The 14,725-nt window shown below is 53.4% G+C and overlaps 1 protein-coding gene across 1 annotated transcript; it reads right to left on the bottom strand.

Moving 5' to 3' along the window:
- Window positions 1-19: 19 nt before the first annotated feature.
- On the bottom strand, window positions 20-14,031 carry LOC132320354 (electroneutral sodium bicarbonate exchanger 1-like). Its single transcript, XM_059832635.1, has 24 exons — window positions 14,011-14,031; window positions 11,534-11,615; window positions 10,701-10,829; window positions 10,117-10,252; window positions 9,743-9,903; window positions 9,459-9,638; window positions 9,202-9,290; window positions 8,912-9,069; window positions 8,455-8,542; window positions 7,803-7,949; window positions 7,532-7,623; window positions 6,849-7,023; window positions 6,579-6,712; window positions 5,716-5,961; window positions 5,508-5,613; window positions 4,993-5,154; window positions 4,195-4,308; window positions 3,685-3,846; window positions 2,843-3,094; window positions 2,135-2,203; window positions 1,414-1,587; window positions 1,177-1,314; window positions 628-728; window positions 20-107 (listed from the first exon to the last, which is right to left on the bottom strand). Exons 1-24 carry the CDS (start codon window positions 14,029-14,031, stop codon window positions 20-22), a joined length of 3,204 nt encoding a protein of 1,067 aa, XP_059688618.1.
- Between the last annotated feature and the right edge of the window lie 694 nt (window positions 14,032-14,725).

The following is a 14,725-nucleotide window of genomic DNA, read 5'->3' as shown; positions in this document are numbered from 1 at the left end:
ACCTCTTTCCTCCCCGGATTCAGACTGTTTCTGTGTTCATAGTGAGAGCCTTCCACACGCTCGTTTTCAACACTTCCTCCGAGATATTAATCTCGCAAGGATCAGTCCTGCAATAAATATTTTACAGAGCAATCCGTGACTACGGGAACTGATGCCACCAAGTGCGTTAGCATCAGCAAGAGGAACAGCGGGGCCCCGAGAATCAAAGCTCAGCATAAGCACGGCAGGTTTTGCTGGATGAGGAGTTTTGCGAGGCAAGCCTGAGAGCTGCAGAGCTACAGCTCCGTGCAAAGGCTCTTGCGGGCGTTTAGCCTTGGAGTGGGCTCCTAAGCCACTGCTGGTACAGATCATGCCTGCAACTCCTCGTTTTTACGTATGAGGATCTCCAGCTACCCTAAAGTCACTGAGGATGCGACTTTTTGGGGTCAGATGGGAGTTGTGCAGCCACTCTGCTTGGAGGCAGAGCCCTGCGATCCCCTCCTGCAGCCCTGCCCGTAGATGTGATTTTCCCACCAAGCTGACTGCTGCTTTCTATGGGACGCTCAAGAAAGATGCAAGTGGAAAAAACTGTGCCAAACACCTTCCAACTAATCTTGCCGGGGGTCCTGGCACTTGGTGGGGCTTTACCTGTCCCTGCTTTGCTTTGGGATATCCAAGTTGCTGGTCTTGCCCAGTTTCAGCAGAACTGAACCGGCAGCAGCAGCAGCTTCCATCATTTTCGGGGACTCCTGACGGAAAAAAGGGACAAATCAAGTTCTCTGTCTTGGATCCAAGTGGAAAAAACCTGAACACCCAGCAAAAACATTGCATGCTGCCCTCTCCTTCTGACTCGTGGCACCTTTAGCTATTAGCGCAGCAGGGTAAAGACCTTTCACTCTGAATTTTTTTGGGGGGGGGCGTTAAAAACACTGTTACGAGCCAATCTTTCCATCATCATCATCATCATCATCATCTGTTATTATAAATGACTCATTTAAAAAATTATACCTCTATTCAAGTGTTAAGCTCACTGCTCATTCAGGGAAAAAAAAGGTTAAGATGTGGGATCCAGGCTATTAGGATCTGTTTCTTTTGAGTTCTGATCTTGCCCCAACATGTAAAGACAAGCTGTGCTAGAAACAGGCAATCTCACAGCCCGAGGGAGATGTCCAGCCCCGAGCGCCCAGCAAGCGTTACCTCTTCTTCATTGGCTTCGTTTTTGGCACCGTCCAACTTCTTCTTCTTGCTCTCTGGCATAAGGTCATCCAGGAAGCTGAGCTCTCGCTTTGAGAAGCAGAAATCCATGGCTTTCCGGACAAATACAAGAGCCAAAACCTGCACGAAATAGAGGGAAGATGCGGTGAGGCCAGAGGTGGTGCTACATCTCACTCCAACGCGGCAAACATCCCTGTGCCGAGCGGCACCGCCTCTTACCATCATGGGAAAGACGATGGCGGCACGGGACACCTTGATGGCCCAGAGCAGGACGAGGCAGATCAGCTGGATCACGGTGAAGAAGTGCACCTTTCGCAAGGGGACGTGCCGCAGGTAGATGAAATCCGGCTGGTGTTTCGCCGGCATCCAAAACAGCTTCAAGCGATCGAAGAACTGCAAAATCGAAGTGGAAAAGTTGCCACCTTGGGACTGCGGAAAGCTTCTGGCCCTCTTGAGACGTGGAGGGAGTTTTCAGGATCTCGCTCGCCATGAGAAATCGTGGATCCCACTATGCTCCTCCTGGGAGCAGCACCCATTTTCCCTTCGCTCCAGCTAGAAACCAGCTTGCCCGTGAGAGCTGCCCACCCACGTGCAATTATGCCACGTTATTCTATGATTAGCTTGTCTTGGCCCACTGAATCCCCCAGCAAGGATTTCCACCAGTGGTAGAAATTGCCTTCCCTGTGCACTCAACTCCCCCATTTTCACCTAACCAAACACTGGCCTGCCCTAACCTGTGTTTAAACAGGGAGCGCTCAACTTGCCCGGTCCTCCCAGCCCTATAGACCTCCTGTGCCTCCTCCAATCTTTTTCGTACACAAAATATTTTCATTGCTTGCTTTCCGAGAGGTTTTTTTCCCATGCCGCTGCTTTTTTCCTGCTTCTACGGAGATGAAATACCAGGCAGCGGACATGCTGCACGCTGTAAAAAAGTCCGTACCTGAATTTCTCCGAGCGACGACACGCCCATGTAGAGAAAGACGCCGTAAAGCACAGGCATTGGTATAAACTGAAAGAAAGAATGCAATCATTTATTTTTTTAAATTGCATTTTCAGTAGTACCACTCTCTTCTACAGGCACTGCCTCAAATTGCCTACAGCTTTCCAGTTTCCACAGGGTTAGAGACGTGTCGGATTTTAACCAGCAGAGCTTTTGTGCCTGCGAGTGAGCTAACGCTCTGCTTTAGGCTGACCGTTGGAGTTATCTTTCATCAGCAGAATCCTATCTTCCAGAAAGGTTGGAGGAAAACAGGCGACCATGCTACCATATGCCACGTTCTGTGACGGTAGAAAAACCTTTCTCCTTATTCTTGTAGCAACAAGCAAAAGCGACGTGCCTCCTCTTAGCCTAGCGAGGAGATTATCTTGTGGGAGGAACACGCAAGGAAGCCCATGGAGATGATTTCAGTGTGTTTAGCTACTGGAACGGCTGTGCTGAGGCATTTGGGGGAGCAAATTGCCATCGATAACGTGCTGAACGGCTGGAAAGCGTAAGCGAGGAGGCTGCTTCCCACTGTGGGTCAAGCCCCAAGGTTTGGGATCACCTCCTCCTCCACTCCACAGCTGCTCGGGCCTGGAGAGAGGGGACTGGTTTTGGGTAACCTCCAAAAAGCTCGTGGCTGTTGGGTGTTTTGCATTTTCCTCTTACCTTTAACACAGAAGTGAAGAAGACAGAGCAGCCCATGAGCACAAAGATCATGGAGCCAGTGACTCTCTGCTCTCGTATCCCCAGAAACTTGGGTTGTTCTCCTGGAGCTGCGCACTCAGACTCGACTTTGAGGCTATTCACGTGGGTGATGGACAGGACGGTGGCAGCCACAAACCAGGGCAGCCCCATCACGGAGCACACCCCGAGCATCACGGCCACCATGAAAAGGTCCAGGTGGTACCCACATCCTTTCTGCGGGAAGCAAAACAAGGAGATGAGCGTCCCACAGCACAAGAGCAAGGACAACGTCGCAAGTCAGGCTCAAACCCCGCTAGAGCGCAAGTCAACTTCTTGAGAATTTAAAACACGCCTCGGAAACAAATAAGGAGGTATCTGCTCTTTGTGCAAGCCCCTTGCATGAAAAGGTGGCAGGAGTTCAGACAAAGTGGATTTGGTTGTGCGATAGCTACTTCTCAAAAGAAAAAAAGAGACCGGGTTTTTTCCTTTATAAAGAAATTTCCACCACTTGCAAGTAGGATGTGACTCTGAGTTATCCCTGGCAGCGCGTCAACACAATTCGATCCCCCATTCACTGCTGACATTTTAAAACAAAACCACGCTTCTCTATTGCTCCAAGATTAATTTGCTCCTCTGAAAGGCTGCTCATCTGAACTCCCTGTCGTTTGCTCCCTGTGTCATCATTAATGCAGGAGAGCATCCTGCCACGCAGCCTGACGTTTTCCCAAACCAATGCCTTCCCAAAGCATTTGGAATAGGAGCTTCTCCCCGTGCCTGCAGCCCGGAGTGGGTTGGGGATGGGCTCATCTCTTGCAGCCCCTTACCTTCAGCCTGTGCTCCTTCCTGTTCACAATAACAGCAGTGATCTGCTGGTCCATGAAGATCAAGATGGTGCAGAGCAGAGCTGGGATGAGCGCAGCCAACACCGTCCACCAAGGGTTGGGTCCTACGGGGCTGATGAACCACCCGCGGTCGTCTCTGGTAGGCTGCAACAAAGCACACACATCAGCATCATCTCCCAGCCCAGCCACCTCACTGGCTTTGCTTTTCCCCTCCATTCCCATGTCAGAGCACCTCCCAGCCCTGGCTTCACGTCACCCTGGGGTTCAGCACTGCCGCTGCCCTCTTTGCAAGCACCTACAGATACTTCTCCTGGAGGTATCTAGTTTTGGGGCTGTCTTCTCCTTTCCCGAAGGAAACAATGCGCTTGGAGGCAGAAGAGGAGATGGTCGCACCACCAGCATCTCCTCCGGACTCAGCCCTGTCCTGCCCCGGCATCACCTTGTGGCATCCCCAAGGGCTGAAACCAGCTCCCTGCCAAAACACCCCGTTACCTTGAACATATGGGGGACGTGGAGCTTCGGTGATGGGATCCCAATCATGAAGTCCATGAGCACCATGACGACGATGGTGAGGAAAACAGCAAAGTCGCTTACTGTGGACCGTACCTGGGGCAAGAAACCAGAGCTGAAGGGGGCGTCGCAAAGGGGGCCACAACATGACATGGAAAAGTGAGGGACGTCAACGCCATTAAGACCGGTTAACAAAACCCCTCCATGCTGAGGACATGCAGCCAAATCCCTTGGTTAGATACCGTTGCTGTGTTTGTGCCTGTGAGATCTGGTGCCAGGCAATACAAAATGTTTAATTAGGTGGAAAAGGGTTGTCTTAATTGAAACCTTAAAAAAAAAAAAAAATTACAAAAGAAGGAAGCAGATGTCTGCCACGACAGCCACGCTCACAGCTAAAACGGGAATAAGGCACTGAGGCATCATTTGCTCCTCAAAAGGAAGAAATAGTGTCGTTTGCTATGGCAGCTCCTCAGCTGAATCAGCCTTCCCCTTGAGCACATAATGCACAGAAGGTGAAAAAAAGTAACTGTGGAAGACCTGATTTCCCACTGCCTGAGCAAGAGATGGCTCCAGGACAGGTTGCCAGGCAGGTGGGAAATGCTACGATCCTTTTGCGCTCATGGAAATGAGTGAGGGACGTCCACGCTGATGGAGAGCTTGGCCTTCAAGGTCAACGTTTCCCAGCTCGACCGAGTGGTGGCAAATACTGCTTAGTGCTCCAGGAAAGCCATTTTGGGAAATGAGCGTGGAGACTGCTGCTGGCCACCGTCTTCTACCTACTCTGGTTGGGAAGTATCGGCTGGTCTTAAACTTCTTCAGTAAGCTCGACAGCACAAAGGTGGAGAAGAAGAGGATGCAGCACCAGAAGAGGACGTCAGGCGTGTAGGGGCCATTGGGTCCACAGGCAGGTCCTTGAAACTCTCCATGCAAATACCGACATTCCTGGAGAAACAGAGCATCAGGACACAAAGGCAGTGCACGTGCGGCAAGGAAACCTCGCATAACGAGGGGGTTATTTCTGCTGCCGGTCAGAAATATTGTCCTGCCACCGCGTTGAGGAGGCGGACAGTTATTACCCACGATGTTGGGCACAAGGTGGACTGGACAAGGTGGACGCTCCTTCCCAGGACCAAGCAGGTTAAAACCACCCATTAGATGTAAGCAATGACTTTTCAGAGCAGCACTAGCACAGCTGGAAGCCCATCACCACCTGAAGGGCTCCGACTTGCGCACCACGCGAATGCCCCTGGGCCCCGTGGCCGCGGCACGAGGAAGCAGTGGCTCGGGGCACTTACGGTCACCGTGAGGTTTTCCCAGGCGATGCCAGACACGTTGATCTTGTTGCTCTCCCAGAAACGCAGGGTTTCATTGCTGGGATGCGTCGGTGCCTCACACTTACAGCTGGGAGGAGAGAAGCCAAGACACGGGTAAGGGAGAGGCGATGCAGGTGCAGCCCTGAGCTCCTGCCAAGGGGCAGGGGCGTTTTAGGAGGAAAAAACCCACTAGTCGATGGTGAGGAAGTCGAGCTGGCTGTGCATGTGCACAGGGTAGGTCTCCCGCAGGTGACTCAGCTTCTCTAGAGCCTCGTAGATGAAGATGAGGCAGATGAGGGAGGCGAAGGCTTCTTCGGTGAAGCGGGTGATGTAGCACACCAAAGAGCTGGCGTCGGTGGCCACCAGCACGATGCAGAAGAAGGCGGTCCACAGCCCGATGCATGCCCGCAGAGAGAGATAGGAGAGCGTGTACTCCCTGGGAAACCAAAATAAAACCAAGGGTGGAAAGGCCAGCAAGAGGCTCCAAGTTGGGGCTTAATGATAAATTTAAATTGCAATAAGGGTGGTTCATCTCACATCGAAGTCATCACAGCAGAAGGACTGTCATGGAAAATACCCATTTCACATGAAAAACTCCTACTTTTTCAATGAAATCATCCAAACTCACAACATTTCAGCAGTAGACTATTTGGCTACCTGAGCAAACTGTATTTCCACTTCCAGCAACAATCAGGCTAAGAAGTGCCTTGTTTTGTACTCAGAGGGAAGCAAATCTTCCCCCATTCCCAAACCAGAGTGATTTGTCTCCTCTTCCTTGTGCAGCCCATCTTGGGCATCCACATCCTTGTGGTTTCTCCTCCTCCAGCTGCTTCGCTTTAAGCCTAAAACCCCCAAATGACCCCATCCATCCTTCAGAGAGCCAGGGCTCTCGCACCATCGCATACTAAAGCAGCAGCGTGCAGCATCTGTGACACACAAGACAACTTCAATCGAACAACTGCCGCTGAGAGAAATGAAAGACAAACATCTTTTCTCCATCCCCGCTGCCTTCTGAAGGCTCTCACAGCACCCGGCCGCAGCAACCAGCCTTACTTGCAGAATTTGTAGAGGATCTTCTCAAAGACGAGCACGGGTCCGGTGCTGCCGAGGATGGTGAGAGGTTGGCCAGCAAAGAGGGAAAACACCACGCCGGTCATGGAGGCGCCCAGCAGCGACTCCATGGCACTCTGTCCGGGGAAGAGAGGCAGCAGTGAGTACAGAAAGCATTAGGGGGAAAAAAAACCCAGAGCAAACTCACTGCAGCAAGGACTTTTGCATGAGTTTTATCCTCCCCCGTGCCACCCAACAGAGAGAGCTGCTCACTATGTGGCCATCGGTCGCCTCCCCCAGCAGTCCCCCGAAGGTGATGACAGGGGACATGCAGGCACAGTAGAGGAAGAGGAAGGACGCCAGACACTGCAGCCTCAGACCATCCCGAAAGTCGCTCCAGAACCACGGGGCTTTTCGCTTCACATCCAGGATCAAACCTCCAAAGAGCCTGGAAGAAGGACAAAATAGAGACAGTTCTCCTGCAAGACCACATGGACTTTTCTTGGCTGCAGAAGGGCAATCACAAGCATGGAGTAATTTTCAGTGCTGAAAAGAAGCCGTCTCCTTCTCCCTTTTTACACCCACTAGAAACTGAGGCACGCCAAAATGCCCTCCAACAACAAAAATAAAAAGAAGAAAAAAGAAAAAACAAGACCTAACCTGAGAGCCCATCCCCTCTTACTGCAACACTCCCTTGCTCTGAGAAGCAGCAGAGCTCTACCTGGAGGTATTTGCACATCTGCTTCCACCCCAAATCAAGAAAACCTGTGTGCACTGATGCTGTGGCTGAGCCCAGCTGCCCACATCTCCCACCTGCCCAGCCCAGGGACCCAGCTGGGCATGTGGAGCCCCTTCACTGAACCAAAAAACCCCAAAAACCTGCTCAAAGGCAAGGTGCATGCTCAGATTTGGGAGGCAAGCAGAAAAAAAACACCCCAAACTATCAAAGCTTGCACCTTCCCGTCCGCTCCAGTTCAGGACCGCTGTGCTTCTCCGGCTTGGTGTGAGAAGCACTGTCATCAAGAGCTCCTGGCATCTTCCTTTTTTCCTGTTCAAATGGAAATAAGAGAAAGACAGCTATTTGTAACCACTGGCTTGTTTTGCTTCTGGTCTGGCCATGTGACTGTGTCAAATAGGGACCTTGTGAATCTGGAGCCCTGAACAGCATCCCCAGCTGCCTGCCGTCCTGCCCGTCCCCCTCGCACCTCCCTCCACCGCAGCACCCACCTGCGAAGGGACGTTTTTCGGGGGCTCGATTCGGATCGATGGATCCCACTCTCCAGGCGGCAAGACCGTGACCTGATCCAGAAACTCATCGATGCCGGCCACGAGGTCAGCCCGGTTCTTGGCTTTATAGGCGACGTCATGGAAAACCTGCCCGTAGGAGACAACCTGCTCAGAGGACAACCCATCTCGCATGCCCTAAGCAGTGCAATAAGCACTTGGCTAAACGCAAGATAATTTCCCCCAAATTTCCTGCTGGCAATGGCAGGAAGTATTCCCCCAAAAGGAAAAATCTGTCCATCGTGTTCCTTGTAATCCTCTCCTCCACGAGGCCCCCCATCCCCCATGGCACACCGCAGCCTGTTGCTTAAAGAGGACAAGTTTTACTGGCCCTGGCAATGCCACCACTGGGGACAGCATGCTGGGGACCCCGGGGAGAAGGACGAGGTGCAGGATGCACCCCGGGTGGGATTTCAGCCTCCAGGATGTGGGGTGATGCAAACGTGCGTGTTTGCTTTGGGGTGCGAACGAAGGGTGGGCTATTTGGAGAGCTGCCGGCAGCGGGGACAGCAAATGCTCTTCCTCACTACTACAGAGACAGGGAGAGGTGAAGAAAGCCAAAAATGACCCAGAGATATCCCTTCTCACGTCGCACCTCATCCGTCATGATAGTAGCCATGGACCTGCCGATCTCATGGTACTGATGGGCTTTTCCTTCTGGTCCAAGCAAAACAAACAGGAACCTGGGCAAGACAAACAAAAGGAGAGAGACGAACGTGTCATGGCTCAAAGAGCACCCAAGGAAATCCCTGGCAGCTCCCAGCCCAGAGCACGGCTCGAGAGGGGACACGGAGGCTCACCGACTCCGGTGATGAATTGGAAATTCATCAAAACCCATCGCAAATTTCATTTTGGGGCCAACTCTCATTCACGTTGGCCAATGGGTTTAAAAGCTACAGCAGGGAAGGGGGAAATGAAGGCAAGGAGACGTGGCTGGCAGAAACGTGCTGGCTCCCGCTGGCCTTGTTCCCTTGGGATGCCAAACTGGTGCATGCCATCTGATGTTTTGTTGGGGGGGTTTGAAATAAAAACTTTGTGCTTCTCGTTCAGACCTTGTTGGGATGGGAACTTCCGTCATGCCCGAGAGGAGGACAGCCGGGGTCAGGCGGACAAATGCCATGATGGGCTGGCGAAGGAAATCCAGCTCTCCTACGAGCACGTTGGACGCTTCAGCCCCGCTGGGAATTTTCTTCATGAAGTGCAGCTCCGCCTGGGCACAACAAGCCATTTTCAGGCAATTACCCCAAAAGCAAAGCCCACAGCACCCTGCAGCTCCCTCTGCAGCCAAGGTTGCAACAGCAAATTCGGCCCTGAAGGCCTAAGAAAGCTATGAGTGTCTCACCTTGCTTAAATCCGTTGTGCTGGTCTCATGGTTCACCCCATTTTTAGCTTCCACAGTGGTGGGAGAAGGATGAGGGGTAAGTGTTTGAGCTGGTAGAAAAAAGAAAGACACTCAGAAAGACGGACAAGGAGCAATTGGGATGCTTCTCCTTTGCTAGGACAAACCTAATGGGGCCAAAGCCCTGCAGAAACCCTCATCTGCTGCCAAAGCCCTGCAGAAACCTTCACCGGGTGCCAAAGCCCTGCAGGAACCCTCACCTGGCTTGTCGAGGAGGTGCAGGTCCGACCCCTTCTTGCTCACATCAGCAAACGAGCGGAGAAGGTTGTTTCTTTTCTTCTCGTTCTGATGGTGGTGCTTCTTCAAAAGAACTTCTCCAATTTTTGCCCGCGTGCGCTCGTCAAACTCCGTGAGCTGTTCTTGCTGGCCCAGGATCAGATCTGAGCATGGCACAGGAAAATGAGGCAGGGTTTGATCTGGGAAGGAAGGGCACAGCGGCGAGCCAAGCTCGACCGTTCCCGGAGGGACGCGGCACCCACAGTACCTGCGATCTCTTCGATGCTGTTGGCACTAATGTCCAGCAGCACCGTGCCATTGATGATGCAGCTCCTCAGCTCAAAGAGGCTGTGCAAGGACAGCGTGGCCACATAGGGCTTGCTCCAGCGCTCGCCGCCGTCTTCCACGTCCTCCTCAAACTTCAGCCACCTGCGGACATCGGGTGCTGTCAGCCCCATTGCAAGGAAACAGCCCCAGCTCTCCAACCCCTTTAACAGAGCTACAGGTAGCAAGAGGAGACGGCTCCTCGCATCAGCACCTACAGCTGCAAAAGCTTCGTGTCCTGCGGAGCGGAAAGCAGAGCCCGCGTGCACTGCTGGCGCAGGGACTCCTCTCCCACCACAGCCGGCAGCAGCGATTTACCTTGCCGTTTCCTTCCACTCGGCATCTTCGCCCTCTTTCACGCAGATCTCATCCAGCTCGGTGAACAAGGCGTGAGGGACATGCTGCTCGTCCTCCTTGGTCCTGAGGATGAACTGCACCCGCTGGGACGGGGTGCCTGGGGGCAGAACACAGAGACCCGTCCCGTTACCATGCTCGAATATGGCCCATCACGCTCACATGCAAAGCGGGCATCAGATCGGCACCAGTTCAGCCACAAATATTGGGCCGGCCCCTCTCCCCTGGCTCTGTTGGGGCTTGCACAGAGCCACGGAGAAGGAGAAGCATCTATTCCACCCCTGCACAAGGATGGGCAGCTTTCCTTCCCCACATTTCCATTTTTAAAGCAGGCATCCCGCTGAGGAAGATGAGCCTAAATCCATTATACATTTAACTACCTCAAAAAAAAAAGATGAAAGTTTTGAAAAAGAGGGTCTTGTTAAATAATGCCACTTTCCCTCGGAAGAACAGCAAGTCACTCAAACTAGCCACATGGACCTGCTTGCAGAAGACCCCAGCGCCCATGTAGCCCCAAGGAGTTTAGTGAACGGGGTGGCGGGACTTACAGTGGTAGCCCCGCTCCGTCGGGGCACAGTCCTCCTCCTGTTCCCGATGCTTCTGCTTGTGGGGTCGGTGATGCCGGTGGCATTGCCCCACCAGCGGCATCTGCACGCCGGCGTACAGGGTCCGGTGGCCTGCAAAAAAGCAGCATTTGCATCACTCGCGATATTGGGGAGATGGATGACGCAGACACCACGGTTAAATCAGTGCAGCCGTCCCAGGAGGAAACACCAATTTTGTTTTCACTGGATCCCTGAATGTCACAGACCTCTCCTTTTTTCCAAGCCTGTTTTACTCGAACTTTGCAACAACAGAGCAACAACAAGTGATGGCTCCCCCAAAAGTGCCCTGAAAGCATCCAACCTCTTCTCAAATTCCAGCTTGGGCTGGCCAACACTCAGCCTTGCTCATTAAGCAGTGACAGAAGGGAATTCTTTTTAAAATCTTTGTATGGCACAAGGCGACAAGAGAAGATCCAATCAGTCCCATGATAAGGAACTCCAGAAGAAAAGAAGAAAAGCACAGCCTCGCGCCTGCAGCTGTCCAATTATTCTCCAGACCTCTCCAAGCCAGGAGCAGCCTCTGCGAGTAAACAAGCCGTGAATTATCCAGCCCCATGGCTAAAGCTCACACCGTGACCTCCGCGGGGGCTTTTTCCCTCTGTTGAAAAGCCGTAATATTAAAACACGTGAAAATAACTGTGCTGCTTTATTAAGAAGCACGGCAGGTTTTGCTGCACATGATGTCACACCGAGTGAGGGACGTTGTAGGGACTTTGTGCAACGGGAAAAGGTGCCGGGCTGGTGGCCCCTCTACCAGCATCTCAGCAGAGACTCACCTTCCAACTCCTCCTTCTCATAGTGAATCTTGGCACCGTTGCTCCTTCTCCCCTGGTCAATCAGTGCCTCCTCATCATGCCTCTGTTTAGCAATGAGAAGAAGGTAAAAGTTGGGGCTGGGCGTCTAGAGCTCCCTTGCGTCCTGCCGGCAAGTCTCCTTCTCTCTTAGATACCGTTTTGCCTCCGTGCAGCGACCAGGGATGCTAAACCTGCCCCTGGCAGCCCTCCCCAGTGCAAAGCATCTCCCCCTGCCCATCCTTCTGCCCTCCAGGGAAATGCCAATGGGATTTCGGGGAGAGTTTTCCCCCTGTTTGGGGGATGCTCAGCCCTTCGGCTGTGCTACCTGTAACTCTTCCAGAAGTGTCATTTTGTAAGCCCCGTTCTGGTTCATCCTCACGTCGGTCACCGGTTTGGGGGGATAATTGAACCTCCAGATCAATCAGGGGGCCAGAGTCCCCCGGGACACCTGGACAGCTCTCACCGAGAGGAGCTCAGTGGCACCCAGTGTGCACCAACTCCAGAGACACAACAAGTGACCGTTTATGGCATCACAATCGGTGATGTGTATCCAGGCAGTTATTTAAAGCCACGCACCCCAGGACTCTTCCCGCTTGGAAAACTTAGTGGATGGGGAGAAACCAGCTCTGTTTTGGGCAAAAACTAGCCGGAATAGAGAAAAGGGGTGTAAATGCCGCATCCTGCTGGGCCAAAAGGCATAAGCAGCGTTTGGGTGTATTTAAAAGCACAAGCTGCCAAAATACGAGAGAGGTGCAAAGCCTTGGGGAAAATACGCCTTACGGGGCAAAATACGCATTAGGAGGAAACATAGGAGGAAACAGGACAAGTGAGCACCTCCGTCTCTGCGGCAAGATGCTCTCAGCGTCCCATGGCCCTTCTGTTGCAGCATCCTCGAAATCGCGGCAAGCCTTGCGCGGAGATGCCACCGAAGGAAAGGGCCCCGCTCAGAACTCACTCGGTCCCGGTTAGGCCACTCAAATGGACTCGGAGCGCTTATTTTGTTGAGGAAATTGCTGGAGGAGTTAAGGGTTTCGTAGAGCTGTGGGGTTGCGGACCTGTGGCCTTGGGATGGGATGGAGCAGGAAGGGGAGAAGCCTCCGGAAAGCAGTTTATCCCATCCCAGCATGGGCACCAGCACTTGCAAACGCTTTGCCTTCCCTCTCTGTCCTTCTCCGCTGCTGACAGGTGCCTGCAAAACATCACATTGTCAAAACTGGGCTGGGCAAGGGGATGCCGAGCTTTGCATCGCTCACTTTGGAGTTTTGGAGCAGCCAGAGTTGTTCCGCTTAGCACTATTTCCTAAGCACAAAGCTCCGGTTGGCTGCTTCGAAGCTGCTTTTGTTGGGAGGCTGAAAGCAGTAATTGCTTGTAAAACTGAAATCGGAAATCACTGGAGCAAAGGAGGAAGGTCCGACTTTTCGGGGAACGGTTCTCTTTGCAGAAGGTGAGTGCCTTTTCCTCCCTTCTGTACTACCAACCTCTGAAGAAATCAAACCAGAGTAATGAGTGCTTGCTGACAGGCACCCAGCAGTCTGGTTTTCAGCAAATAAAGGGTGACGATTGGGCAGCCTCACTATTACAATGTGCCTCGTTCTTCTGTATTTGTCCAGACGAGCTCCCTTCTGGCTCTCTACCAGCCCACGCAGGGACATTGCCATGTCCCCCCCAGGATTTCTCGGCTGTCTCAGCCCAGAGACGGGCTGCACGGGGACGTGGCGGGGCAGAGTCAGGAGGGGGCCATGCTTTGGGCACGGTGCTGAGCCCCACTCCACGCTGGCGGCTGCGTGGCAGGAAAAGCCTTTGGGGACCTTCTGCCGTGAACCTCAACATCAGCTCTCCATCCTGGAGCTGGAGGAGGTTGAGCGAAACCTCGGGGCAGCACCACGCTCCCTCCCAGGAGCAGCAAGCAGGGACCAGGGCGGAGGCACGAACCCACCGCAGCCGAGCAAGACGTCGGGCAAATGATATGGGACGGGATAGTGCATATACCTGATGTCAGGAACAAGCCTGGCCGGGCTTGGCAGACCCCCTGAAACCCAAAATTATTTCTATGGATTTATTACGGCTTTTCTGGAGGATGCTCCACACAGTGAAGTACTTTGCAGGACACAGCCCCTGCCCTGGCCACCTCCTGCAGGGAGGCTGCCAGATGCCACCACGTGCATTAAACCACCTTTTCTCCCCCCATCCTTCCCTCCTGAGCAGATGGCAGTCGTACGAATCCCAAAGCACCCAAAGCTTCGCCTCCAACACCAAGCGGCACTCGGAAGGCACCTTCACCACTCTTAGGGATTTACCCACGCCAGCCACCCTAACAGGGGCCGACCCTGGGATCCCGCTGAGAAGGCAGAGTCCCAGGGAAGGTTTCCCATCCCTCTTTGAGGAGTTCTCGGGTGACAGTTCGAGCTGGCTGCCTCCGGAGAGGGACCCCTACCCCCACTCATGCCCCCCAATTATACCTGTACCACCCAGCACCCCATCCCCAGGTCCAATCCCGAGGCCGAGCCCTTAATTCTCCCAGAGGGACATCACCTTCCCTTGGCTTCCAGCTCCGGCCTGGGGCTCTTCCCCAGCCTCTCCCTCCACTTACTCCAAACCCCACCCTCAGCACAGCCCCACACACACTCCCCTCCTCCTTCCTCTGACCTCTCTCTTCCTTAATCCTTTCCTCACCTCCAGCACACTATACAGAGGGAGCCAGACGCACCACCTCCTCCGCTGACTTCCCTGGCCAGGCGGGGACACGGTTGGAAAAATACTTTGGAATACCCGGAGCTGCTCAGCTCTTGCGGCCTAAGGCTTCAACTCCTTCAGCTGCTTCCGCCTCCCTTTTCTCGGGAACCGCTCCCGCGGCGCTGCAGGACAGCAGCTGTCCCCTCCGACAGTCACCATGCCACGCTGGCAAAAGTCAACCTACAGCTTGCAAAACCCCATCCCGTAAAAGCCGTCTGATTTTGGCCCTGCTTGGGGATGTACCCCTTTCTTCCTTACAGAGCAATTCTGTAGTTTCTTTTCCCCACCCGTTTGCAAGGAGCAACAACTTGCCCTTGGCATTTGGGGTTGGCTTCATGCACGAACAGGCTCCCGCAGAGGATGGGACAAGCCGATGGCAGGAGGGCTCGTGCACCCGTCCCAGCTGGGCACGAGGCACCAGTTGCAGACGCCGAGAGCCTG

This window comes from Gavia stellata, chromosome 35 (assembly GCF_030936135.1).
Source record: "Gavia stellata isolate bGavSte3 chromosome 35, bGavSte3.hap2, whole genome shotgun sequence".
NCBI classification, from domain to species: Eukaryota; Metazoa; Chordata; class Aves; order Gaviiformes; family Gaviidae; genus Gavia; species Gavia stellata.
The sequence above is the reverse complement of the archived record's forward strand: the minus strand, read 5'-3'. Positions and strand labels throughout refer to the sequence as shown.